The sequence below is a fragment of the Chlorocebus sabaeus genome, chromosome 1, assembly GCF_047675955.1.
Source record: "Chlorocebus sabaeus isolate Y175 chromosome 1, mChlSab1.0.hap1, whole genome shotgun sequence".
Lineage (NCBI taxonomy): Eukaryota > Metazoa > Chordata > Mammalia > Primates > Cercopithecidae > Chlorocebus > Chlorocebus sabaeus.
The window spans coordinates 90,698,114-90,725,831 of record NC_132904.1 but is presented as its reverse complement, the minus strand read 5'-3'; the positions used below and the strand labels follow the sequence as shown (position 1 = coordinate 90,725,831).

The following is a 27,718-nucleotide window of genomic DNA, read 5'->3' as shown; positions in this document are numbered from 1 at the left end:
GACAGTGCTTTTTTTGTGCTTGTTGGGCCTGTATTTTCCTTCCAGTTGTCACCTAGCTTGTTCCTCTCTCTTCTGGTTATCAGGAAGAGAGAGTTTATGAAAAGGAAAAAAAAATTGTGAAGAAATTGTCTAATCATCTTCATTTCCTTACCTCCCATTCACTCTTCACCACAGCCATCTGCCTCCCACTTCTCCACTAAAATCATTCCTGCTGGATCCCCAATGTTTTCATTAAATCCAGTAAGTTTTATTTCTCCCAGACTGCATTGGCTTCTCTGCAGCAGCATTTAACAGTTCACTGCTGTTTGAAACACTCTCCTTTTACCATTTAGCTGATTATTCCCTTTTGCTGCCTTCTTCCATGGTTATTTTTCCACTAAACAATGAGCTCCTTGATGAAGGGACCATGTCATCTGTGGCTCTCCGCCACTGCACATACATTCTAGCATATCAATCAACGTTAGCTGAAATCAACTGTGACTAAATGTTTCAGCTCAAGAATTTCTATTTGATTCTTTTGGTGCAATTTGCAGTCAGTTCTCTGTAAAAATCTCCATATAATCATAATTCTTTGAATATATTATTAATGATTAGTTAAAATGCACGGTTGATCAATCTACTATCTGAACCTCCAACAGGTTTGTTTCCATTTCTGATTTTTCTCTTGGTTTTCTTGTACACCTAGTTATTTCCTAGTGAGTGCTGAATATCATATATGAAAAACCTGAGCAAGAATTTGAGAGCACATAAGAGGAGGCAGAGCAAGATGGCTGAATTGAACCCTCCAATGATTGACCCCCCTGTTAGGAGATAGACAATATAAAAAGATATAAAGTATCCAGGCAAGAAAGTACCTTCTTAAGAACCAAAAAATCAGATGAGCAATCACTGTACCTGGTTTTAACACAACATGGTAAGTGGCATTGAAGAGAGTAGGAAGGATGGTCTTGCATTGCTTACACTACCCCTTCCCTAAAACCAGGCAGTACAGTCTGGAGAAAGAATCTGCGTGCTTGAAGGAGGGAGAGCAAAGTGAGTATGGGACTTTGCATTGAAACTCAGTGTTACCTTGTCATAGCCACACACAACACCAGGCAGACTTCTGCCAGGTCCCACAAAGGAAGCATTTAGACCAGCCTGGGCCATAGGGGAATCTTCTGCCCCAGTGGGAGAAACGTGACTCCTGCTGGCTTCACCACCAATTGACTAAAGTGACCTAGGGCCCCAAATAAATCTGAGTGCCAATCAGAATATAGTAACTATAGGCCTTGGACAAGCCCTGGTGCTGCACTGGTCTTAGAAACAGTGGGCTTGGGATGTGACCCAATATGACACTAACTGTACCAGCCAGGGGAACACCTGCATCACCCCTCTCCCAACTCTAAGCAGTGCAGCTTGGGGAGAGATCTTTCAACTTGGTGAAAGGACAGGAAAGAGTACAGAGGATACTGTCTTGCAACTTAGATATCAGGCTCAGTCATAGTAAAATAAAGCACCAGGCAGATGCCTGATATAATATGCAGGTACAAGAAGGTTAAAGGACACAAAGAAGACTCAACCCAAATAAGACTACCTCAAGGAATATAATAATCCAACTCTCAAAGGTGAAGGACAAAGAAAGGATCCCAAAAACACCAGGTGAAAAGATACAAATTACATATAAAAGAGTTCCAAGACATCTGGCAGCAGACTTTTCAGTGGAAACCTTACAGACCAGGAGGGAGTGGGACGACATATTCAAAGCACCAAAGGAAAAAAGCTTCCGACCTAGAATATCATGACCAGCAAAGTTATCCTTCAAACATAAAGGTGAAATAAAGACTTTCCCAGACAAACAAAAGCTGAGGTATTTCATCAACACTAGACCTGTCTCACAAGACATGGTAAAGGGAGTTCTTCAGTCTGAAAGAAAAGGATGCTAATAAGCAACAAGAAATCATCTAAAATTACAGACTCACTGGTAAAAGTAAGTACGCAGACAAATACAGAATACTCTAACACTGTAATTGTGTAAACCACCCATACCTTAAAATGAAGACCCTAAAGTAAACCTATCAAAAATAATCGTAATTACAACAATTTGTTAGGAGATAGACAATATAAAAAGATATAAAGAGACAAGAAGTTGAAAGGGGGGGGGGGATGAAGTTAAAGTCCAGAATTTTTTAGTTTTCTCTTTGCTTGTTTTTTAATTTTCATTGTAATTGGATTAAGTTATCTTCAGTTTAAAATAAATGGTTAATAACATAACCAACAACAATAATAATAATAGTTATTATTATATTTTTTGAAATGGAGTTTCACTCTTGTTGCCCAGGCTGGAGGGCAATGGTGCGATCTCAGCTCACTGCAACCTCTGCCTCCTGGTAAGTTCAAGCGATTCTTCTGCCTCAGCCTCCCGAATAGCTAGGATTACAGGCATGCACCACCATGCCCAGCTAATTTTGTATTTTTAGTAGGGACAAGGTTTCTCCATGTTGGTCAGGCTAGTCTTGAATTCCTGGCCTCAGGTGATCTGCCCGTCTCGGCCTCGCAAAATGCTGGGATTACAGGCTTGAGCCACCATGCCCAACCGCATAACCAATTATTTTAAAATGAAGATAACTTAATTCCAATCACAGCCTCGTGTGTAGCCTTATGGCAAACAAAGTAAAAGCCTATGATAGATACACAAAAAATAAAAAGCAAGAAACTAAAACATACTACCAAAAAATCGCTTATACACAAGGGAAGACAGAGAAAAAGGAAAAAAAGAGAAACTTACAAAACAACCAGAAAACAAATAACAAAATTGCAGTAGTAAGCCCTTATCTATCAATAATAACACTGAATGTAAATGAACTAAATTCTTCAATCAAGAGAAAGAATGGCTCACTGGATTAAAAACCCAACCATATGCTGCTGACAAAAAACTCACTTCACCTATAAAGATACATATAGGCTGAAAATGAAGGGCTGAAAAATACATTCCATGCAAACAGAAACCAAAAAAGAACAGGAATAGCTATACATATATCAGATAAAATAAATCTCAAGACAGAAACTGTAAAAAGATAAAAAGTAAGTCATTATATAATGATAATGGGATCAATTCAGTAAGAGGGTATAACAATTGTAAATGTATAAGCACCCAATGCTGAGCACTCAGATATATAAAGAAAATATTATTAGAGCTAAAGAGGGATAAACCCCAATACAGTAATAGTTGGGAACTTCACACCCGACTTTCAGTATTGAGTAGATCATCTAGACAGAAAATAAAGAAATATCAGGCTCAAGCTACACTGTAGGCCAAATAAACCCAACAGACATTTACAGAACATTTCATCCAATAGCTGCAGAACATTCTGCTCTTTAGCAAATGAAACATTCTCACAGATAAACCATATGTTAGGCCACAAAACAAGTCTCAAATAATTCAAAATAATTGAAATCATAAAAGTATCTTTTCTGACCACAAGGTCAGAAATCAATGACAAGAGAAACTCTGGAAACTACACAAACACATGGAAATTAATATGCTCCTGAATGACCACTGGGTCAATGAAGAGATTAAGAATAAGTTTAAAAATTTCTTGAAACAAACGAAAATGAGAACACAGCATACCAAAACCTACTGGATATAGCAAAAGCAGTACTAACAGGGATGTTTAAAGCAATAAACACCTACATCAAAAAAGTAGAAAGACTTCAAACAGCTTAATGATAGATCTTAAAGAATTAGAAAAGCAAGAGCAAACCAAACCCAAATTCAGTAGACTATTAAAGAGCATAAATAAATAAAATTGAAACTTAAAAAAAATACAAAAATCAATAAAATTTAAAAGTTGGTTTTTTGAAAAGATAAACAAAATCAACAAACCTTTAGACAGACTTAAAAAAGAGAAAGACCAAATAAATAAAATTAGAGACAAAAAAGGAGACATCATTCATACCACAGAAATTCAAAGGATCACTAAAGACTATTACGAGCAACTATATGCCAATAAATTGCAAAACCTAAAAAAAAAATAGATAAATTTCTAGACACATACAACCTACTAAGATTGGACCATGAAGAAATACAAAACCGGAATAGACCAATAGCAAGTAACAAGGGAGAGGCAGTAATAATAGGTAATAATAAGTCTCCCATCAAAGAAAAGCCCAGGACCTGATGGCTTCACTGCTAAATTCTACCAAACTTTTAAAAAAGAACTAATACCAATCCTACTTAAAGTATTCAAAAAAACTGAGGAGGGAATAATTCCAAACTGTCCTTTGAGGAGGGAATAATTTCATAAAGCCAGTCTTACCATGACACCAAAATCAGACAAAGACACAAGAAAATTACAAGCCAATACCTCTGATGAACATAGATATAAAAATCCCCAATAAAATGATTCAGCAAACGGATTCAGTAGCACATTAAAAAGATCATTCATCACAACCAAGTGGGATTTATCTTAGGGATGCAAGGATAGTTCAACATATGCAAATCAATACATTTGATACATCACATCAACAGAATGAAGGTCAAAAACCATATGATCATTTCCATAGATGCCAAAAAAGCATTCAGTAACAGTCAACATTCCCTGATGATAAAAACCCTCAACAAACTGAGTATAGAAGGAACACACCTCAATATATTAAAGACCATTTATAACACAGCTAGTGTCACAAAGAATGGGGAAAAACTGAAATCGTTTCCTCTAAGATATAGAAGAAGACAAGGATGCCCACTTTTAACACTTTTATTCAACATAGTAGTGGAAGTCCTAGTCACAGTAATTCAACAAGAGAAAGAAAAGGGCATCCAAATTGGAAAGGAAGAAATCAAATTATCCTTGCTTGCTGACAATATGATCTTATAGAGAGAGAAATCTAGACTTCACTAAGAAACTATTACAACTGATAAATGAATCACTGAAGTTTCAGGATACAAAACCAACATACAAAAATCACAAGCATTTCTATATGCCAATAGCAAACAATCTGAAAAAGAAACCAAGAAAGTAAGTTAACAATAGCTATAAATAAAATACCTAGGAATAAACCTCAACAGAGAAGTGAAAGATCTCTACAATAAAAACTATAAAACACTAATCAAAGAAATTGAAGAGGACATAAATGAATTAAAAGATATTCCATGTTCATGAATTGGAAGGATTAACATTGTTAAAATGTTCACACTACCCAAAGCAAGTTACTGATAAATGTATCAAGATATCAATGACATTCTTCATAGAAAACACAATCCTAAAATGTATATGGAAATACAAAAGACCCACAGTAGTCTGAGCAATTCTGAGCAAAAAGAACAAGGCTGGGGCATCACAATATCAAGTTATATCACAAAGCCATAGCAACCAAAATAGCATAGCACTGGCATAAAAACAGACACACAGACAAAGGAAACAGAATAGAGAACCCAGATATAAATCTACTCATTTATAGTCAATTTATTTTAACAAAGGTGCCAAAAAGATACAATACAGAAATGACCGTCTCTTCAATAAATGGTGCTAGGAAAACTGAGTATCCATATGCAGAAGACTGAACTCAGATCCCTATTTCTCATCATATACAAAAATCTAACCAAAATAGATTAAAGACTTAAATACAAGACCTAAAACCATGAAATTACTAGAAGAAAACACTGGAGAAACACTCCAGAACGTGAGTCTGGATAAGCAATTTCTTGTGTAAGACCTCAGGAACACAAGCAACCACAGCAAAAATGGACAAGAAGGATCACTTCAAGCTAAAAAGCTTCTATGCAGCAAAGGAAACAATTAACATAATGAGACAATCCACAAAATGGGAGAAAATATTTGCCAACTATCCATCTGACAAGGGATTAACAACCAGAATATGTAAGAAACTCAAACAACTCAGTATCAAAAAAAAAAAAAACCTTAAAAATGGGCAAAAAATCTGAATAGACATTTTTCAGAAGATGAAATTCAAATGGCAAACAGGTATATGAAAAAATGGTCAACATCATTGATCAGGGAAATGCAAATCAAAATCACAATGAGATATCATCTCACTCCAGGTAAAATGGCTTTTATCGAAAAGACAAAAAATAATGAATGCTGGTGAGGATGTGTAGAAAGGGGAACATTCCATACTCTTGGTAGGAATATAAAGTAGTATAGCCACTATGGAAAACGATATGGAGGTTCCTCAAAAAACTAAAAACAGAGCTACTATATGATACAGTAATCCCACTGCTGGGTATATATCCAAAAGAAAGGAAATAGAATATCAAAGTTATTTGCACTCCCATGTTTATTGCAGAGCTATTCACAATAGCAAAGATATGGAAATTGACCTAAGTGTCCATCATCCAATGAATGAATAAAGAAAATGTGGTACATATACACAATGGAATATTATTTAGCTATTAAAAAAACATGATATCCTGTTAAATTCAGCAACATGAATGGATCTGGACAATGTCATGTTAAGCGAAATAAGCCAGGCACAGATAAGTACTCCACATTCACACTTACGTGAGAGCTTAAAAAAACTGATCTCATAAAGAATGGAGTGAAGGTTACCAGAGGCTGGGAAGGGTAGTGGAAAGGGAGAATGGTTAATGGGTGTAAGTATACAGTTAGATAAAAGGAATAAGATCTAGGTTTAGATAGCAAGCTGACTATAGTTCATAATTTACTGTATATTTCAAAAGAACTATATGAATGGAATCAGAAAGTTGCTAACATAAAGAAATGATAAATGTTTAAGGTGATGGGTATCCCAATTACCCCGATTTGCTCATTATACATTGTATGCTTATATCAAAATATCACATGCATTCCACAAATATATACAACTATTATGTAACCATAAAAATTAAAAATAACAATAAGCCAGGTGTGGTGGCTCACGCCTGTAATCCCAACACTCTGGAAGGCCAAGATGAGTGGATCTCTTCAGCTCAGGAGTTTGAGACCATTTCTACAAAAAATACAAAAATTGGCCAGGTGTAGTGGTGCATGCTTGTAGTCCCAGCTACTTGGGGGGCTGCAGCAGAAGAATCGCCTTACAACCAGGAGGTTGAGGCTGCAGTGAGCCATGTTTGTGCCACTGCACTCCGGCCTGGGTGACAAAGTGAGACCCTGTCTCAAAAAAAAAGAAGAGAAAAACAATTTAAAAAAAGAAAAAAAAAAGATGGATGATAATTACACCCAGAAAATCCTCCAGAAACGATTTATTTTTACTTCTGGCAGGCAAGTAGACCACACACTGGCAATCCCTGATCTCTGTCACTCAACTGCTATTGCAATGATTTAAATCAGGACTCTAGTCCCTATGGGAGCTAGATTAATTCTGGATTGCCCCTTGTTCTCAAAGAACAGTCTTTCAGAGTCCCAAGCAAATGCCAAGGAGTGCTAATAAGGGTCCTTCCAACGTGGCAGGTCCTGACTTCAATTTCGGTCCCCAGCCTTGTGAATCTGGCAAGAGCTCTGCTGAGAAACTCAGATGAACCTCCATTCAAACAAGCAGTCTTCCACTGCCAGAAAGAGGGCTTCTTAATCTCTCATCAGTACCAGGTAACTTAAGATTTGGCTACCCATACTGTTTCCACATTTCCCCTTCCTTGACTAGAAGAGCAACGGGCTAGATGTCTGAAGATCTGAGCTCTGGTGTGTTAGTCAGCAACAAGTCCTATGACCTTTAGGCTAGATCCCTCAAAGTTCCCTTACCCTTAAATGTAAAAGGCATCTGGATAAAATATCTGTTAGTTTATTCTTGCTCTAAAATAATTACTAACACGCCTGCCAACTCTTACATTAGACAATTCTCCTGTGGATCCATCAAAGCCAGCCCAGTGACTCATTAAAACTCTTCATTTTCATGAGAACACTATAACAAACGAACTGAAACTACAGTAAAAATTTGGATTTACAAAGCAAGCTGTTAAACTTTAGAACTGTGGCCATTCACACTGCAAGTCCTATTATATGTTGCCTTGGCTACTAAACCATGCAAAGCTGACAAGAACCCACCTCTGGCTGAAAATAAAGAGAAAAGCCCGACCTAAATGAAGAAAAGAGTCACTATAGGGTACCACTATGCAAAATGGCAAGCAATACAGCTGACGCTTGAACAACATGAATTTGAACTACACGGGCCCACTTTTATGGGGCTTTTCTTCTGCCTCTACCACTCCTGATACAGCACGAACAACCTCTCCTCCTCTTCCTCCTCCTCCTTAGCTACTCAACATAAAGACAATGAGGATGAAGACCTTTATGATGTTCTACTTCCACTTAATAAATATTAGGTTGGAGCAAAAGTAATTGTGGGTTTTGCTATTCCTTTTATATATTTATTTAATTACTATTATTTTTTGGAGTCTCACTCTGTCTCCCATGCTGGAGTGATAGTGGTGTGATCTCTTCTCTCTTCAACCTCCACCTCCCGCATTCAAGTGATTCTCCTGCCTCAGCCTCCTGAGTAACTGGGACTATAGGCATGCACCACCATGCCTGGCTAATCTTTTTTTTTTTTTTTTTCTGAGATGGAGTTTCACTCTTGTTGCCCAAGCTGGAGTGCAACAGCACGATGTAGGCTCACTGCAACTTCCACTTCCCGGGCTCAAGCGATTCTCCTGCCTCAGCCTCCTGAGTAGCTGGGATTACAGGCGCCTGCTACCATGCCCAGCTAATTTTTGTATTTTTAGTAGAGACAGGGTTTCACCATGTTGGCCAGGCTGGTCTCGAACTCCTGACCTCCAGTGATCTGCTCGTCTCAGTCTCCCAAAGTGCTCGGATTACAGGCATGAGCCACCGTGCCCAGCCATGCCTGTCTAATTTTTGTATTTTTAGTAGACGGGGTTTTACCATGTTGGCCAGGCTGGTCTCAAACTCCTGACTTCAGGTGATCCGCCCACCTCGCCCACCTTGCAATTACTTTTAAAGGCAAAACCCATGATTACTTTTGCACCAACTGTAAATATATTTTCTTTTCCTTATAATATTCTTAGTAACATTTTCTTTTCTTTAGCTTACTTTATTGTAAGAATACAATATATAATACACATAACATATTAAATATGTGTTGACTGTTTCTGTTATTAGTAAGGCTTCTAGTCAACAGTAGGCTATCAGTAGTTAAGTTTTGGGGGAGTCAAATGTTACACACAAATTTGTGACTTTGCAGAGAGCCAGTGCCCCTGACCCCTGTGTTGTTCAAGGGTCAACTATAAACAAACAAGAGGGAGAACAAGCCTGAGTCATAGCTCCCTTAAATCATTCCTTTTATGAAGAAGGATGCTGATGGTGTGTCTGGCAGCAGATCAAAGCAGAAGAGAGTCAAACTTTGGCTTTTGGGTTTTCAAAAGCTAAAATTCTGTATTTTGTTCAGCAGAAATGAATACCAGAAGATACACATTCTATTTGTTTTCACAATGGACAAAAGAAACAGTGGTTGAAATTAATGACAGGCTGAAACAAAGTCCTACTTTCATAAGCACAGAGAAGACCTAATGCAGTCTCTTCATAACTCAGAGAACATTCTTCTGCACAAATTTGTCAACTGCTGCCTAAGGTCCTCGCTACATCCCCTGCCACCTGCAAGCACAAACCACCACTTCCCTGACGACAGAGCGCCTGACTGCCCTTCTCTATGGGAAGTGGAACCCAGACATTGGTGTCTCTTGTGTAGTAATCTCCCCTTCCCTGCAGTATCTGGATCTATCAAAAGCAAACAGATCCATTCCAAAAGCAGTGATACAGCCAATACCCCCATAGGGCCTCATCACTAGGTTTTTTGATGCTCCAGTAACATATCACCTAGAAGCAACTGAACTCTAGGTCAGTCCTTACTTTCTGCAAGAGACCCTGTGTGTGGTATAAAAGGCGCTAGCTGAGAAGCTATGCATGAATCCTAGCTCTGCCACTCAAAATCTACTAAGAACCTACTATGGGCCACACATCCTGCTGGGCTTTATGATATAAAGGTGACAAGACACAGAAGGTGCCTGCTGTTACAGAGCTAAAACCCAAAGAACACTTCCATTGCCCCATTGTGCTAAATGACAGTGCCTACACCAAGTCATCTCAGAGGTTCTTTTTGACTATAAGGTGCTACAGTTTTACATCGAGATACAGCCCTGGTTGGCTACAATATCTGTGTGGTCTTTGGCAGTCTCCCTGGGACTTAGTTTCCTTATCTATAAAGCAAACGGTTTCTATTTGGAAATGTCTCCCTTTACCTTATGCAGCCACAGTGGGAGGTTTCCAGAATCGCTCTGCAGTGAGTTCTTCTGCTGAACAGCAGCCCAGCAATATGAATCCACAAAGGCAGCCTGACGCCAGGAGAAAGAACTTGGAGAGAAACAGCTTATCTGTGTACCTGAAAAGCAAAACAGATAGTTTCCAATGAATGAAGACACAGTTACTTGGACCCTTGTCCCCATGTCACATGTTTCTAGTTTTTTAGTTTTGTCTAAGTTAGGGAGCACCAGGACAGGAGGTGGAGACATTAGGACAGAACTAAAAATAAATACCCAAAGTTCTTATCAAAACAAAAGATCGCAGACTGGTTTTGGCCAACACTGGTCATGATGGCAGCTTGGCCTCAGTTGGGGAAAAATTCTTAAAAGAAGTAGAACTACCATACAAAGAAAAAGGAAGCAGGAAAAGAACCAGACCTAAAATGCATGAGGCAAGCGTACAGAGAGGTGGTTTAGTTTGGAGTAAGGATTGAGAAAAAGGAAAGGTTATGTGGGAGGGCCAGTGAGACACCTGAATGCAGAAAATTGGACTAAAAAAAAGTTCTTTTAGAACAAAGAAGCAAAGAACTATTAGCCTGAGGAAGAGAAAGCTGAAGGGAACATTTGGTAATAGAACACTGGATGGGAAATCAGTGGTTTTCTACCTCCTCTAACACTAAAGAAGAAACAGGCCTAAACTGCAGCCCAAGTGGTTTACATCAGGAAGGGAAATGCTCAAGACCGCAAACCTCCCAACAGCAGATGGGCGCTAGATGGGGAATGGGAAGACCTGGGTCCTGTCAGGGCTCTGCCGTTTACTCGCTCTTCTGGGAAGGGACTCTGGGACTTGGTTTTCTCCTCTGTAAACTGAAGACTACATCTCTCTGCAGATGCTACTGTCACATCTGTAAAACCTATCATTTGGAAGACTCTTTGTGCTCCTGACACACACAGGCCATGGAGGGAAACTGACCAATAGGATCATAAGGCTCAGGCAGAGCTGTGTCCTACCGTTCCCACCAGTAGTAGCACAGGTGCTGGCGCTAAGCCTTGCCTGGCAAGGCCCTGATCCCCTGTCCCCACCTGGCACATTCAAGGGTGTGTGTGTCGCAGGCATAGGGGTCAGAGCTAAGGCTCCACGACAGGCACACTCTCTTCCACATCCAACACAGCCTGGGAGTGTGCTCAGTGACTGGGCTCTGAAGTGAGTCATATTTAAATTTGACTCTGCCACTCTCAGCAGGGTGAGTCACAGCTGGTAAGTCATTAACTTTCCAAAGCCTGGGATCTCTAAAATAGGAATGACATTAATAGTGTATCCACATTACAGATTTGTTGTGGTGACTACAAAAAAAAAAAATCAAAAACTTGCTGCAGCACTTGCTAGGGTGTCTGGTTCCCAGAAGTTGCTGAATTAATGTTACATTTTTCTAGATGAAGTAACAAGCGGATTCTCGTATTGCCTTAAAGACTGGGATGTGCCTACCATTCTCCCTTCCCACCCTATGGAGCAGGGATAGGGACAGTGGAAAGATACCGAACTGGACTTCCCTAATCCCTGGCACATAAAAGGCCTCAACACTCATCTTTGCCTGGGGAGGGGGTGGCCTTTATGCTTATGGTACAAGACATAAGTGGTGGGGATGTTGTCAGGAGAGTGTATTCTTGTGGTAGGAGTGGTATGTGGCAAGACCCTGAGCACTTCTTCCCCATCAGGGGCTTGTGCACCCACAGACATCAAGAAAGGACTTCTCAGCAAAAGCCTTTGTAGGAAATCATCATGAAAAGTCACAAACATCAGCAAGTGTTCTATAAAGGGGTAGTTCTTGCCATTCAAGAACGGCTTAAATATGAGTGGGGGCAGGTAAGATATCTCAAGGTCCCCCTCTGACTCTCTTATCCCATTAAACTTAAGTTCTTAGATTTTATTTTTTTTAAAAAAAAAAAAAAGGAGTAGTCCGGACAGCACAGGACTTGGGGCTAAGCTCACACAGCTCCTGCATCAGTGTGAAATGCTTCCTAAGCCAACCACCTACCAAGGCTTATGAGGGCAACAGCAAATACCCGAGGGGACAGGCAGTCCTCAGGTTATAATCGGATGGTTTCTGGTAAGGTTGTTGATAAGATGCTTGCTTGGGAACATCTGTCTGAGTACTTACTCATGAAAATGAATAATGCTGTTATGATTTCACAAAAGCCTGCCTGGCCCAGAATGTTCCTTAGGCAAAGTCCTCACAATGCAAGTATCCAACATTTATTAACATTCTTTCTATAGGAAAGAGTGCTTCAAGTCCTATATTGGGATCTCGAGGACCTCCCCCTCAAGGCAGCAGTAGAAACTCCTGGAGCAGAAATAACTACCCTTTTTTTTTTTTTTTTTTTTTTTTGAGATGGAGTCTTGCTGTGTTGCCCAGGCTAGAGTGCAGTGGCACGATCCCGGCTCACTGCAAGATCTGCCTCCCGGGTTCACACCATTCTCCTGCCTCAGCCTCCCCAGTAGCTGGGACTACAGGCGCCTGCCACCAGGCCCGGCTACTTTTTTGTATTTTTAGTAGAGACGGGGTTTCACCGTATTAGCCAGGATGGTCTCGATCTCCTGACCTCGTGATCCGCCTGCCTCGGCCTCCCGAAGTGCTGGGATTACAGGCGTGAGCCACCGTGCCCGGCCATAACTATACTTTTTATACCAAAACTTTTGCAAAAGAGGAAGAAGGAAAATGTAACAGAGAGAGGAGGGCAGAAACATGTGAAGCTCTTAATAAAAAGTCTTCATCTGGAATGGAAAGTCAGAAGAAAAGGCAGTGGGCAACTCATATTCACTAGACACCAACCAGCCCTTTAAATCATTACCTCATTTAAGCCTCACAACCAAATGGAGAGACAGATCATCATCTTCCTTTTCCCCTGGAGTAAACCAAAGCTCCAAGTAGTTCAGTACTCCCCTTCCCAAACTAGTGAATGGTAGCAGCATTCATTTAAATCTGTATCCAACTCCCAGTTTCTCTCAGCACTCCTCTCTAAGCCAGTCACCACTGCAAGGCCACCCTGGAGGAGCTCCTGGGGACCAGGGCTTTGTTGGAATGGGGGTGGTCTAAGTAGGTGGTTCCTCCAAGTGGCCGGGAAGGGGAGAGCTTCCTGGGAAGGGTCAAGGGCATACCTAGAAAAAGAAACACACCAATCCCCAGGTATCGGGTATTCCCAAGCCAGAAATGGGAAACAAAGTCAAGGACGTCAGGAGCCAGGCAGGGAGGGGCAGGCAACAAATGGGGAGAAAAGAGCAGGAGTGAAGAGGGGGGTAAAGCCGGAGGGTACAGGGGACCGGCACAGCCAGGCTCTGGGCCCACACCTTCACCCAGGCTGCCTAAAGGCACCTAAAGGCAGCAGGTTAGTGTGATCAGCTGCTGCCAGGGGGCCAGGAAGCTTGGGACAGGGACCATCGGGATGCATTTTTTCAAATGTACTTCCATATCCTCTATCTCATTTACTCTTCAAGATAATATTGGGAGGTAAACACATTAGATATTTGTGTGTTTTGCACGTAGTCTCTGAGTCAGAAGGGCTTCCAGTCTCTCCCTTCTCCACCTGTTTAAATTGTTGCCAGGTTATTCACCCTAGAGCTCAGTTCCATCTTGCCACTCCTGGGACTCAACATTTTTCAGTGGTTCCCCACTGTCTGGGTTACAAATCCAAATCAATGCTCCAATCCAACTCAATGAAGGCTGTGGCTTGTACAGGCCTGATATGCACTCAGATCTATGCCTGACGTGATCCCCTCTGCCCGGAGGCCCTGTTGCCAGTACCTGCTTGTTAAGTCAATGCCCCATACACACCACCTTCCTCAATGGCTCATCTTTCAAAGCACTGTTCAGGCATCACCCGCTTCACAAAGCATCCTTCCCACTGACTTTCCACAGTGCTTTTCTTTAAATCAGAGATGTGCAGATAATCACTTTGAACCATGTTGCATAGACACCCACATATGTCCCATCTCCTCTAGTACTAGCTCAAGGTTTTACAGGCAAGACATACTCTCTGTCTCTGAATGTCATGCACCATCGTGTACCAAGTAACATGTGTCTGATGCTTTGAAAGTTTCAAAGTACTATCATAAACACTATCTCAATTAATGTTAAAGTATCCCCCAAAGATATCACTGTCCAACTTGATAGTTGAGAAAAGAGAATCCCAGGAGATTCCCAGCCACAGCCCCATGCTGTCTACCACGGTGTGTCAGCTTAACAAGTGTGTGCTACAATTTCTAGGGAACAGACTTTGCAAGATATGCACTGCCTTTTATTACTGTACAGGAAAGAAAGGAGTGTCAGGTTTATACCAAGAACAACAAAGAATACTACTTCCACTTGGCTGAGAGTGCAGAGGCAGCTATGGGCTTTACATTTATGTGCATCTGGCCAAATATAAGAAAAGATCACCAGGAGAAAACGTGTGCTCACAAGGCCCAGAGGAAGTAGCCACAACATCCACCAAATAAGCAATCCATGCCACAGACATCTCCCCATCCACCCTCCTCCAGGTGCCTTGACCTGGAGCCTAGGGTGCTGGTCACACCTTCTGCCTGAGCAGCAGTGCAGGTGGCTCTTGGTGTAGCATAGACCTGTACCTATAGCTGATTAGAGAGTAACACAGCCTAAAGAGAAATAGGACTGGGGCTGGGGTAAGCAAGCCAGAGGTTTCTCAAAGACACCACAGCAGGATGCTTCCCCATTCTTGTTCCACTTCAGCAGAGGCCTCTGGCTTACTTTTGCTATGATCTACGCCCCCATTTTTTTTTTGGTTCCTCTCTTTTAATATGCTTTCTTTCATTCTCATGCATTACTAACATGGGGTTAGATCCTGCACCTAGGCAGAAGAAGAGAACTAACCCTTGCTATGTACTTTCACCCCCATTTTATTTTATTTTATTTTGTCGTTTTATTTTTTATTATACTTTAAGTTCTAGGGTACCTGTGCACAACATGCAGGTTTGTTACATATGTATACACGTACCATGTTGGTGTGTTGTACCCATTAACGCATCATTTACATTAGGTATATCTCCTAATGCTATCCCTCCCCCCCCAACCCCCACCCCACGACAGGCTGTGTCCAAGTGTTCTCATTGTTCAATTCCCACCTATGAGTGAGAACATTTGGTGTTTGGTTTTCTATCCTTGCAATAGTTTGCTCAGAATGATGGTTTCCAGCTTCATCCATGTCCCTACAAAGGACATGAACTCATCCTTTTTTATGGCTGCATAGTAAGTATTCCATGGTGTATATGTGCCACATTTTCTTAATCCAGTCTATAATCGATGGACATTTGGGTTGGTTACAAGTCTTTGTTATTGTGAATAGTGCCGCAATAAACATAGGTGTGCATGTGTCTTTACAGTAGCATGATTTATAATCATTTGGGTATATACCCAGTAATGGGATGGCTGGGTCAAATGGTATTTCTAGGTCTAGATCCTTGAGGAATCACCACACTGTCTTCCACAGTGGGTGAACTAGCTTACAGTCCTACCAACAGTATAAAAGTGTTCCTATTTCTCCACATCCTCTCCAGCACCTGTTGTTTTCTGACTCTTTAATGCTTGCCATTCTAACTGGTGTGAGATGGTATCTCATTGTGGTTTTGATTTGCATTTCTCTGATGGCCAGTGATGTTGAGCATTTTTTCATGTGTCTGTTGGCTACACGAATGTCTTCTTTTGAGAAGTGTCTGTTCATATCCTTTGCCCACATTTTGATGGGGTAGTTTGATTTTTCCTTGTCAATCTGTTTAAGTTCTTTATAGATTCTGGATACTAGCCCTTTGTCAGATGAGTAGATTGCAAAAATTTTCTCCCATTCCGCAGGTTGCCTGTTCACTCTGATGGTAGTTTCTTTTGCAGTGCAGAAGCTCTTTAATTAGATCTCATTTCTCAATTTTGGCTTTTGTTGCCATTGCTTTTGGTGTTTTAGACATGAAGTCCTTGCCCATGCCTATGTCCTGAATGGTATTGGCTAGGTTTTCTTCTAGGGTTTTTATGGTTTTAGGTCTAACATTTAAGTCTTTAATCCATCTTGAATTAATTTTTGTATAAGGTGTAAGGAAGGGATCTAGTTTCAGCTTTCTACATATGACTAGCCAGTTTTCCCAGCACCATTTATTAAATAGGGAGTCCTTTCCCTTTTTCTCATTTTTGTCAGGTATGTCAAAGATCAGATGGTTTTAGATGTGTGGTATTATTTCTGATGGCTCTGTTCTGTTCCATTGGCCTAAATCTCTGGTTTTGGTACCAGTACCATGCTGTTTTGCTTACTGTACCCTTGTAGTATAGTTTGAAGTCAGGTAGCATGATGCCTCCAGCTTTGTTCTTTTGGCTTAGGACTGTCTTGGCAATGCAGGCTCTTTTTTGGTTCCACATGAATTTTAAAGTAGTTTTTTCCAATTCTGAGAAGAAAGTCATTGGTAGCCTGATGGGGACGGCATTGAATCTATAAATTACCTTGGGCAGTATGGCCATTTTCACGATATTGATTCTTCCTATCCATGACCATGGAATGTTCTTCCATTTGTTTGTGTACTCTTTTATTTCATTGAGCAGTGGTTTATAGTTCTCCTTGAAAAGGTCCTTTACATCCCTTGTAAGTTGGAATCCCAGGTATTTTATTCTCTTTGAAGCAACTGTGAATGGGAGTTCATTCATGATTTGGCTGTTTCTCTGTTATTGGTGTATAAGAATGCTTGTGATTTTTGCATATTGATTTTGTATCCTGAGACTTTGCTAAAGTTGTTTATCAGCTTAAGGAGATTTGGGGCTGAGACAATGGGGTTTTCTAAATATACAATCATGTCATCTGCAAACAGGGACAATATGACTTCCTCTTTTCCTAATTGAATACCCTTTATTTCTTTCTCCTGCCTGATTGCCCTGGCCAGAACTTCCAATACTATGTTGGATAGGAGTGGTGAGAGAGGGCATCCCTGTCTTGTGTCAGTTTTCGAAGGGAATGCTTCCAGTTTTTGCCCATTCAGTATGATATTGGCCGTGGGTTTGTCAAAAATAGCTCTTATTATTTTGAGATATGTACCATCAATATGTAGTTTATTGAGAGTTTTTAGCATGAAGGGCTGTTGAATTTTGTCAAAGGCCTTTTCTGCATCTATTGAGATAATCATGTGATTTTTGTCTTTGGTTCTGTTTATATAATGGATTATGTTTACTGATTTGCATATGTTGAACCAGCCTTGCATCCCAGGGATGAAGCCAACTTGATCGTGGTGGATAAGCTTTTTGATGTGCTGCTGGATTCGGTTTGCCAGTATTTTACTGAGGATTTTTGCATCGATATTCATCAGGGATATTGGTCTAAAATTCTCTTTTTTTGTTGTGTCTCTGCCAGGCTTTGGTATCAGGATGATGCTGGCCTCATAAAATGAATTAAGGAGGATTCCCTCTTTTTCTACTGATTGGAATAGTTTCAGAAGGAATGGTACCAGCTCCTCTTTGTACCTCTGGTAGAATTCAGCTGTGAATCTATCTGGTCCTGGACTTTTTTTGGTTGGTAGGCTCTTAATTATTGCCTCAATTTCAGAGCCTGTTATTGGTCTATTCACGGATTCAACTTCTTCGTGGTTTAGTCTTGGGAGGGTGTATGTGTCCAGGAATATATCCATTTCTTCTAGATTTTCTAGTTTATTTGCATAGAGGTGTTTATAGTATTCTCTGATGGCAGTTTGTATCTCTGTGGGATCGGTGGTAATATCCCCTTTATCATTTTTTACTGCATCTATTTGATTTTTCTCTCTTTTCTTCTTTATTAGTCTTGCTAGTGGTCTATCAATTTTGTTGATCTTTTCAAAAAACCAGCTCCTGAATTCATTGCTTTATGAATCTGAGTGGTCTTGTATTGGGTGCATATATATTTAGGATAGTTAGCTCTTCTTGTTGAATTGATCCCTTTACCATTATGTAATGGCCTTCTTTGTCTCTTCTGATCTTTGTTGGTTTAAAGTCTGTTTTACAGAGACTAGGATTGCAACCCCTGCTTTTGTTTGTTTTCCATTTGCTTGGTAGATCTTCCTCCATCCCTTTATTTTGAGCCTATGTGTGTCTCTGCACATGAGATGGGTCTCCTGAATACAGCACACTGATGGGTCTTGACTTTGTATCCAATTTGCCAGTCTGTGTCTTTTAATTGGAGCATTTAGCCCATTTACATTTAAGGTTAATATTGTTATGTGTGAATCTGATCCTGCCATTATGATGTTAGCTGGTTATTTTGCTCGTTAGTTGATGCAGTTTCTTCCCAGCATCAATGGTCTTTACATTTTGGCATGTTTTTGCAGTGGCTGGTACCGGTTGTTCCTTTCCATATTTAGTGCTTCCTTCAGGAGTTCTTGTAAGGCACGCCCGGTAGTGACAAAATCTCTCATCATTTGTTTGTCTGTAAAGGATTTTATTTCTCCTTCACTTACGAAGCTTAGTTTGGCTGGATATGAAATTCTAGGTTGAAAATTCTTTTCTTTAAGAATGTTGAATATTGGCCCCCACTCTCTTCTGGCTTATAGAGTTTCTGCTGAGAGATCTGCTCTTAGTCTGATGGGCTTCCCTTTGTGGGTAACCTGAACTTTCTCTCTGGCTGCCCTAACCTTTTTTCCTTCATTTCAACTTTGGTGAATCTGACAATTATGTGTCTTGGAGTTGCTCTTCTCGAGGAACACCTTTTTGGCATTCTCTGTATTTCCCGAATTTGAATGCTGGCCTGCCTTGCTAGGTTGGGGAAGTTCTCCTGGATAATATCCTGAAGAGTGTTTTCCAATTTGGTTCCATTCTCCCTGTCCCTCTCAGGTACACCAATCAGACATAGATTTGGTCTTTTCACATAGTCCCATATTTCTTGGAGGCTTTGTTCATTTCTTTTTACTCTTTCTTCTCTAAACTTCTCTTCTCACTTCATTTCATTTATTTGATCTTCAATCACTGATAGCCTTTCTTCCAGTTGATCGAATCAGCTACTGAAGCTTTTGCATGCATCACGTAGTTCTCGTGCCATGGTTTTCAGCTCCATCAGGTCATCTAAGGTCTTCTCTACACTGTTTATTCTAGTTAGCAATTTGTCCAATCTTTTTTCAAGGTTTTTAGCTTCTTTGCGATGGGTTCAAACATCCTCCTTTAGCTCAGAGAAGTTTGTTATTACCGATCTTCTGAAGCCTTCTTCTCTCAACTTGTCAAAGTCATTCTCTGTCCAGCTTTGTTCCATTGCTGGCAAGGAGTTGTGTTCCTTTGGAGGAGAAGAGGCGCTCTGATTTTTAGAATTTTCAGCTCTTCTGCTCTGGTTTCTCCCCATCTTTGTGGTTTTATCTACCTTTGGTCTTTGATGATGGTGACATACAGATGCGGTTTTGGTGTGGATGCCCTTTCTGTTTGCTAGTTTTCCTTCTAACCGTCAGGACCCTCAGTTGCAAGTCTGTTGGAGTTTGCTGGAGGTCCACTCCAGACCCTGTTTGCCTGGGTATCACCAGCCGAAGCTGCAGAACAGCAAATATTGCAGAAAGGCAGATGTTGCTGCCTGATCGTTCCTCTGGAAGCTTCATGTCAGAGGGGCACCCGGCCGTATGAGGTGTCAGTTGGCCTCTACTGGGAGATGCCTCCCAGTTAGGCTACTTGGGGGTCAGGGACCCACGTGAGGAGGCAGTCTGTCTGTTCTCAGATCTCAAACTCCGTGCTGGGAGAACCACTACTCCCTTCAAAACTGTCAGACAGGGACATTTAAGTCTGTAGAAGTTTCTGCTGCCTTTTGTTCAGCTATGCCCTGCCCCCAGAGGCGGAGACTACAGAGGCAGGCAGGCCTCCTTGAGCTGCTGTGGGCTCCACTCAGTTCGAGCTTCCCAGCCGCTTTCTTTACCTACTCAAGCCTCAGCAATGGCAGGTGCCCCTCACCCAGCCTTGCTGCCACCTTGCAGTTCAATCTCAGACTGCTGTGCTAGCAGTGAGCGAGGCTCTGTGGGCATGGGACCCTCCGAGCCAGGCATGGGATATAATCTCCTGGCATGCTGTTTGCTAAGACCGTTGGAAATGCGCAGTATTAAGGTGGGAGTGACCCGATTTTCCAGGTGCCGTCTGTCATGGCTTCCCCTGGCTAGGAAAGCGATTTCCCTGACCCCTTGCACTTCCCAGGTGAGACGATGCCCTGCCCTGCTTCAGCTCACACTCCCTGGGCAGCACCCACTGTCCAACAAGCACCAGTGAGATGAACCCAGTACTTCAGTTGGAAATGCAGTGGTCACCCGTCTTCTGCATAGCTTACACTGGGAGATGCAGACTGGAGCTGTTCCTATTTGGCCATCTTAGAACCTCTCCTCACCCCCATATTACAGGTGAGGAAAGTGAGGTGTGAGGCACTGTGATCTCATGGCTAGTGGGTTGTGAAGCTGGGATGTCAACTCAGCTCTCTCTACCTTCTAAACACAAGGAAGAGGAGGTGAAAAGCATAAATTATTAAAGAAATTTGGGTCAGAGATGGAAGGATGAGAAGGAAGGAGCCAGGAGAGAAAATCCTGGGGTTGCTGTTCTGGAGGCACAAAGGGAAAACAGAGAATATGATAATGATTATATCAAGTACAATCATTAGCATATACACACTACTTTAAAAGTCTGCAAAATGTTGTTACTTTATAAAACAAAAAATTGGTTTAATTCACCTTAATATAAATTGTAGACCCACACACCCCATACATATGGGATCCAAGTAGATTATATTACAACCCCTAAAGCACCAAACTTGAAAGGTCTGGCTGTATTTTAACGTTGCCAAAAGATCTGAAAACTACTTTATTACAAATTCTCAGTGAGAAAAATCATACAAAGAGGATCCTGAATGTGTGGTGTAGAGAAGAGATAGACAGTGGTCAGCTCTGAAAACAAACACAGAAAAGCAACAAGCACTCAGAAGGATGAAACAGGTCTGAATTTGTTTAAAGTACCTCTAACCCCAACATAATAAGACCAAATGACGTTTGCCCTGAAGGATATTCTGGCCCAATACTTATAGTTCCCAACTATCATAAAATACAGTAATGTTACAAGAATCTCAGAATAACTTCTCTTACTAAAAACAAGCCAAATTCCTCTCCTTTTACCTTTCCAGCAGACTTCAATCCAAACCCATCTTTAGCTTCAAACACATGAAATTAAATACATTCTGGAAGTCCCAAATTGTCCATTACTGCCTTCACTTTTCCTCTGCAGGAACTGACTCTGAAGTACATGCATGTTTTAAACCAGTGAGAAAATATAAGTACCCTCTGCAGCCCAAACTAAAAAATGGAATTGAAATACTCCCTTTTTTTTTTTTTTTTCCTTTAAACCACGTTGGTTCACCAGGTCTGTCTTTCCCACAGCTAAGCCTGGCTTTTAAAGAAAACACATCAGGGCTAACAACTGCTCCTTAGCTAAAGCTGGGCATCATCAAATGTTTCCTTTTAAATGAGTTACAAGAAGACCCAGATGTGTCCCTCCCCATTCCTGTTGAATAGAGCAACAAATAACTCCAGGGCATTTTAGAATGAATGGTTTGCCCCTGTGAGTCCAATAGATTAGACATGGCACTGTCAAGACAGCAATGCCCTCACCAGACGGAGGGAAGAATTAATAGTCTGTACCAGCCAAACGCATGGTCCAGGGTGTGACCACTCAACCCCACAGTCAAAGAGAACAAACGACCATGCTGCTGGGCCTCAGAAGGCAACCTACAAGGCTTATCTAATTTAATTGGGAATGATGGTGTGAGCAACGCAGCCTGCTACATGCAGGAACAGAAATGAGGAGGCTGGGCTGCAGATGACAGCCACAATCAACCACGAAGACAGGATGACACCCACAAGAACCAACAGACGAGACAAGTAGCAGTTTAAGGGGTTTCCTCCCTGTGTTAGCAAGTCCAGTCCCTCGCACACCCACAAGGTCTAAACCACACAAAAAACCCATATAATTCCAATGTAAATGTCACCACTGTCTAGTGGAAAAAAAAGTTCATGACCTGGGTACCAGGGAAAAAAGGCATCAGAAGAACTCAATGGTATATTAAGATGAAAGTACTGGATGTATTTAAATATATATTTTTTACTTTTGTCATCAGATTACAGATGATAAATACAGATTTTCAAACATACAGAAAATAATGTAACAGACACTTAAGAGTTTAAATCAATACTGACATTTTGCTCTATTTACTTCATCTTTTTAAAATTGAATATTTTATTTTGAAAATTTTTTCAGACCTACCAAAAGATTACAAGACTATTACAATGAAATCTGATATACCTAGCACTTAAATTCAACCAGTGTTAACACTCTGCCACACACCCTCTCTCTCTATGCGTATATAATATATCCTTTACTTTTCTGAACCACTTGAGAGTTAGTTGCAGAGATCATGACCCTTTACTCTCAAAAGTGTGTATCTTCTAAAACAAGGATATTCTCTTTAAATAATCTAGTGCAATTACCAAAGTTCTTAAAATACCAGATACAAGCGATTATCTATAGTTAGACCTCCCAAACAAGCCTTATAGCAACTGTTTTTATCCAACCAGGATCCAGTCCTGCCCTAAACACTGCATTAGTTGTCCTATCTCTGTAGTCACCTTATCCTGGAACGGTTCCCCAGTCTTTCTCTGTCATTTGTGACCCTAACATGTGTGCCGAGCATCACCTGTTTAATGCAATGCTCCTCAATTTGGGTTTGTCTGATTGTTTCTCCACACTCCAATCCAGGTTCTGCATTGCTGGCAGGAATCCCAAGGAAGGGCTGTGGGTCCTCAGGACAGCACCCCAGAAGCATCGGATTACCTTTCCCCCATAACTAGGCGATGTCTGCTATGGTGGGCACTTAGTCAATGTGCTGTCTGCTAGGTCTCTTCTGCCGTAAAAGTGCCTTTTCCCCTGTGCAATCATAAGTGGTCTGTGGAGGGACCCTCGGAGACAGGGTCAACATTGTATCCCAGAACACACTTTCACCCAGTGGTGAATCAAATACTTTAAATGTGGTTGCAAAATAAAGATTCTTTTTCAAATTTGATTCGTTCCTTCTACATGTATTAGTTGCAATGGATTAAGAGGAGCTTTCTCTTAATTTTTTACTATCAATATGGACTCATGTAATCCTCTGTTATTCAATATTTTATAATCCATTACTGTTATTCACTATGATGTTCAAATGGTTCCTATCAAAATAGCTCCTGTGTCCTTTGACATGTTCCCCTCAGTTCCTGAGCAGTCCCATGCATCCTGGTACAAAATGTTCTAGGCTTGTCGTGTACTTTCTGTTTCCACTCTACAATTGATCACTTCCGCAAAGAGCTCTGGGTTCCTTCTGGTAGGTAAAGAAATTTTAAAACCATTATTTGGGTGCTCGACATGCTCCTTGTTACTAAGATGTCATTGTTCCTAGGCCCTTCAGCAGAAACTAGAAAAGAAATCTCTTATAAAAAATTGTAAATTGAAACAGAAACTTTTACTTCTAATCCACTACCACTGGGTTCTTCTTCATCTTCCCCATCCCATGTTTGTTCTTTCTTCTTTCACAGTGAGAATCCTGGCTCCCAACAGTATCTATAGTTATTCATTTACTCAAACCCAAACTGTACACAAAATAATTTCAGAATTCTTAAAGCAAAGGTAGTTTCTGATTTTTCATTTTAAAAGGTTTAGTCTGGACACTATGTCAGTAACTATCTGGGGTCAAGAACAGAAGCAGAGACCAGACAGGAATCTATTGCAATAACTCAGGAGATGGTATGAAGACACAGTCACAGCACATGTCTGCAAGGAATCTCTTCTATCACCTCTAGGTCCGAGCCTGGCACAGGCTGAAGATTTTGGTTCCATGAAATGAAGATGAATGCAAAAAGCTAGATGGAAGGCATAAAAGAAAACCAAATATCTCTGCTACACAACTATTGATACGTTCACAAACATGTTCTGCAAAGTCATGAAAATAACAGTGCTTATGGAGCATGTAGGTTTGGGGCAGATCACTGGAAAATCTACGCAATTTTTTTTTTAACCAAGAGCACTAGAATCCTGATAAAAACACGCTTGCACAATCAAGGGGTATATAAAGAAAGGTTGAGGCTGCCGAGTTACACACGTAAGGACTAAATGCACAAAGAGCAGAGAGCACTGTATAACAGCATTTCTAAGATGGAGCACATGGTCAAACAAAGCCAAGGAGAAAGCGGGGGGAGAAGGTGCAGACAGGCCATGGGGGCTGGGTGGAGTGGAGAAGGATGGGCACTGTGGAATGTAAGGCCAGCCCGTAACACAAACAGCAGCAAGAAAGGGCCAGCACCAATCTCCCCAGAAGCCTGGTCCTGAGCTCTAGGCCCAAGTTCATTAAAAACCACAGAGCTGACAAGACCAGCCACCTACAGTCAATGCCTGGAGTGTGAGAACCCTACCCAGAGCGCCTAAGGCTGCTCTGTGTGGAGGTGGAAAGACTGCTGGCAAGGTGGAGGGGACTGGCAGCGTGGTGTTCACCTGGTGGGGACAGAAGCTGGACCCATGGAAGGAAAGGGCCAGATCAAAAAAATGACATCATCAAAAATGTCGCAACAGGAATGTGACATGTGAGAGCTGGGAAGTGAATCTTCACAGCAATCCCAGACTGGTCACATGTTCCCTAGAGGAAATGTGCTTGGTCTTGGTTTTTGCATAAGAAATGAATGATGGAAAAAAATGGGGGACAGGGAGGAAGAGGGATTGACTTCAGAAAAATGTTAAAGGAACAGACTATTTAAGGTCAAGGGGCAACTTTAACAGACTTCTTCAAGCAGAAGAAGGGTTAGAACAAAATTACTCTTCAGCTGGTCTTCACTGTCACAAAGGCCTAATGTGCATGAAACAAGTGGAAATCCAGTTAGATATGGGTGAGGGGGACTGGGCACCATGGGTCAGCCCTATAATCTCAGCACTTAGGGAGGATTGCTTGAGGCCAGAAGTTTGAGAGCAGTCTGGGCAATAAAGTGAGACCTCGTCTCTACAAAAAATTTAAAAATTAGCTAGGCGTGGTGGTGTGTGCCTGTGGTCCCAGCTACATGGGAGTCTGAGGCAGGAGGATCACTTGAGCCCCAGAGGTCAAGGCTGCGGTGAGCTGTGTTCACACCACTACACTCCAGTCTGGGCAATATACAGAGACACTAGACACTGTTAAGAAAAAAAAAAAAAAAAGATATGGAGAAGGGACTTTTGGCTTAAACGGGAAAAGTTAGGTAAGTCTTCTAGACAGAGGTTCTCTGGAGTCTTTATTCCTGAATGTTGCTTTAAAAAAGATTCTACTATATTCAACAGACATTTGGTTTTCTCTTTTACTTCCCAGCAACTTAACCTCTCTGAGGTTTTCTCATTAGTAAAACCTCATAGAATTCCTATGAGGGTTAAATAAAATGTCTGTTATAGTGCCAGCACACAGTAAGAATTCAGTAAATGGGAACTAGTACTTTTATTTCTTTGTCAGGCACCATAGTAAGCACTGGAGATAGAAGAATGGAGGGCTCCCTTGTCGCATCCTCTATTATTTTCTTCCGTGCACTTATCATGAATTTCATATTTATTTGTTTACCCATCTGTCTTTTTGTCTAAAATACTAGAGCAAACACATCATGAAAGCAGGCCTCCTTGGATAACCGGGATCTTAGATTTAAAGGGGCCATAGCCTGAAACCAGATCCAACTTCATTAAGTTCTTCTGCATCATCTCTCCTTCAAAGATGCCTTTTAAAAGCTGGGTTTTGTAGTTCTTGCAACAAAGAAATCCTTTTGTGTAGGACAAGGCCTTGAGTGTTTAAATTCAGTACTGAATCAAAGATTAGTGACTCTGGCAACATGAAAAGGACTTACAATGACTGTTACTATTATGTAGACAACTGGTCATGAGACCTCTTTGCAAACAAGGGCATTCTAAATAGACAAAAACCCATGACAGATGCAGATGCTAGAATGGCAAATGCTTTTTCAAGGAACCTCAAAAAAGAAAAGGGACACCCACACTTTTTCATCAGAGCTGGGTATTTAACGCTACACGGCCTTTGTGCCAGCAGCACGCCCTCCCCAGGGCTCCATTCTTCCCGTTTCTACATGGGGCAACAGAGCACAGGTATTCTCCCTAAGGCACTCAGCTCTACAGTGTGGAGCTTAACCCCAAAAGCATTCACTGGGCACCTACTATGAACATGGTACCATATGCAATGCAAGGGATTCAAAGATAAAGAAGACATGGTCCCGGCCCTCCAAGGACTTACAGTCCGGTGGAGGCAGTCAAGGATATAAACCACCAATTATTGTAGATGAAAACAAATCACATAAGGGTAATGGTTGAACCATGACAAATGCTCATATTCAAAGGAGGAGAGGAGGGAACCCAGGCTGGGAAAACAGCACAAGCAAATACTGAGTCTTTAAAGCTGACAGCCCATTTAGGACAGGAAGCAGACCACTGTGCCCAGAGCACACAGTCAAGCTGGGGTCAGATAAAGGACATCCTGGGGTGGCAGGCTGGTAAGTCCAGACTTAAGTTTATGAGTAAACACAAGGAGGGTTAGGCAGGTGAGGGTGGGGAGCCATGCTTTACGTTTTCAAGTCCCCAGTGGTGCTATAATCCATACACCCACGTTCCTAATGACCAGCTGAGGCTGCAGTGCTGAACCAAGGGTGAGGTTGGTGGTGGCGCTTAACAGACTAGGCACCCTCCCCAGCAGGAATCCAAGGGATGGGGAAGATAATCCCAGGGCGGCAGAACCGAAGACCCAGGACAAACCAGCCGCTTCTGAGCTGGGCTGTGAGCTTGCGCCATGCACTCCTGTTTCCCTCAGACATACGACAGGAAGGGGCAGAGAGCACACAGCAGTGCCTGAGAACCCAGGCTCTGGAAAGAACAATGCACTCCAGCCCCACTCTGTGTGCTCCAGACATATTCCCCAACCCCAGCAGTCCCAGGTCCTCACCTGCCAAAGGGTCAAAACAGGATTAGGGGATGTTTAGCAGCTAACCTGAGCTGAGTGCTTCCTACATACCACACACCGTTCCAGTGCTTCACGTGCTAATTTATTTAATTCTTACCCTGTGACATAGGTGAGAATTCTATCACTGCCCCATTTACTGACAAGGAGGCTAAGCACTGAGAAATTCCAGAATTTGTCCAAGGTCTCACAGTGAATGTGTGCTGTGCCAGAACTGGAACCCAGGAAGTCTGGCTTTATAACTCATGCCTTAATCACTATTCCACACAGTCTCTCAAAAATGAAAATCTATTTTGAAGGATTGGTGCTGGGAAAAACATCATGCTGGGGGGCGGAGCAAGATGGCCGAATAGGAACAGCTCCAGTCTCCAACTCCCAGTGCGAGCAACACAGAAGACCGGTGATTTCTGCATTTTCAACTGAGGTACTGGATTCATCTCGCTGGGGAGTGCCAGACGATCGGCGCTGGTCAGCAGGGCAAGGCATTGCCTCACCTGGAAAGCG

General features: G+C 41.6%; 1 protein-coding gene across 1 annotated transcript in view; it reads right to left on the bottom strand.

The window, feature by feature from the left end:
- The window catches only part of PANX1 (pannexin 1), a 63,278-nt gene that overhangs the window by 14,268 nt on the left and 21,292 nt on the right, over positions 1-27,718 (bottom strand). The window contains exon 2 of the mRNA XM_008020554.3: positions 10,211-10,350. Within this exon, the coding sequence (XP_008018745.3) occupies positions 10,211-10,350 (140 nt within the window). The remainder of the gene's footprint in view (positions 1-10,210; positions 10,351-27,718) is intronic.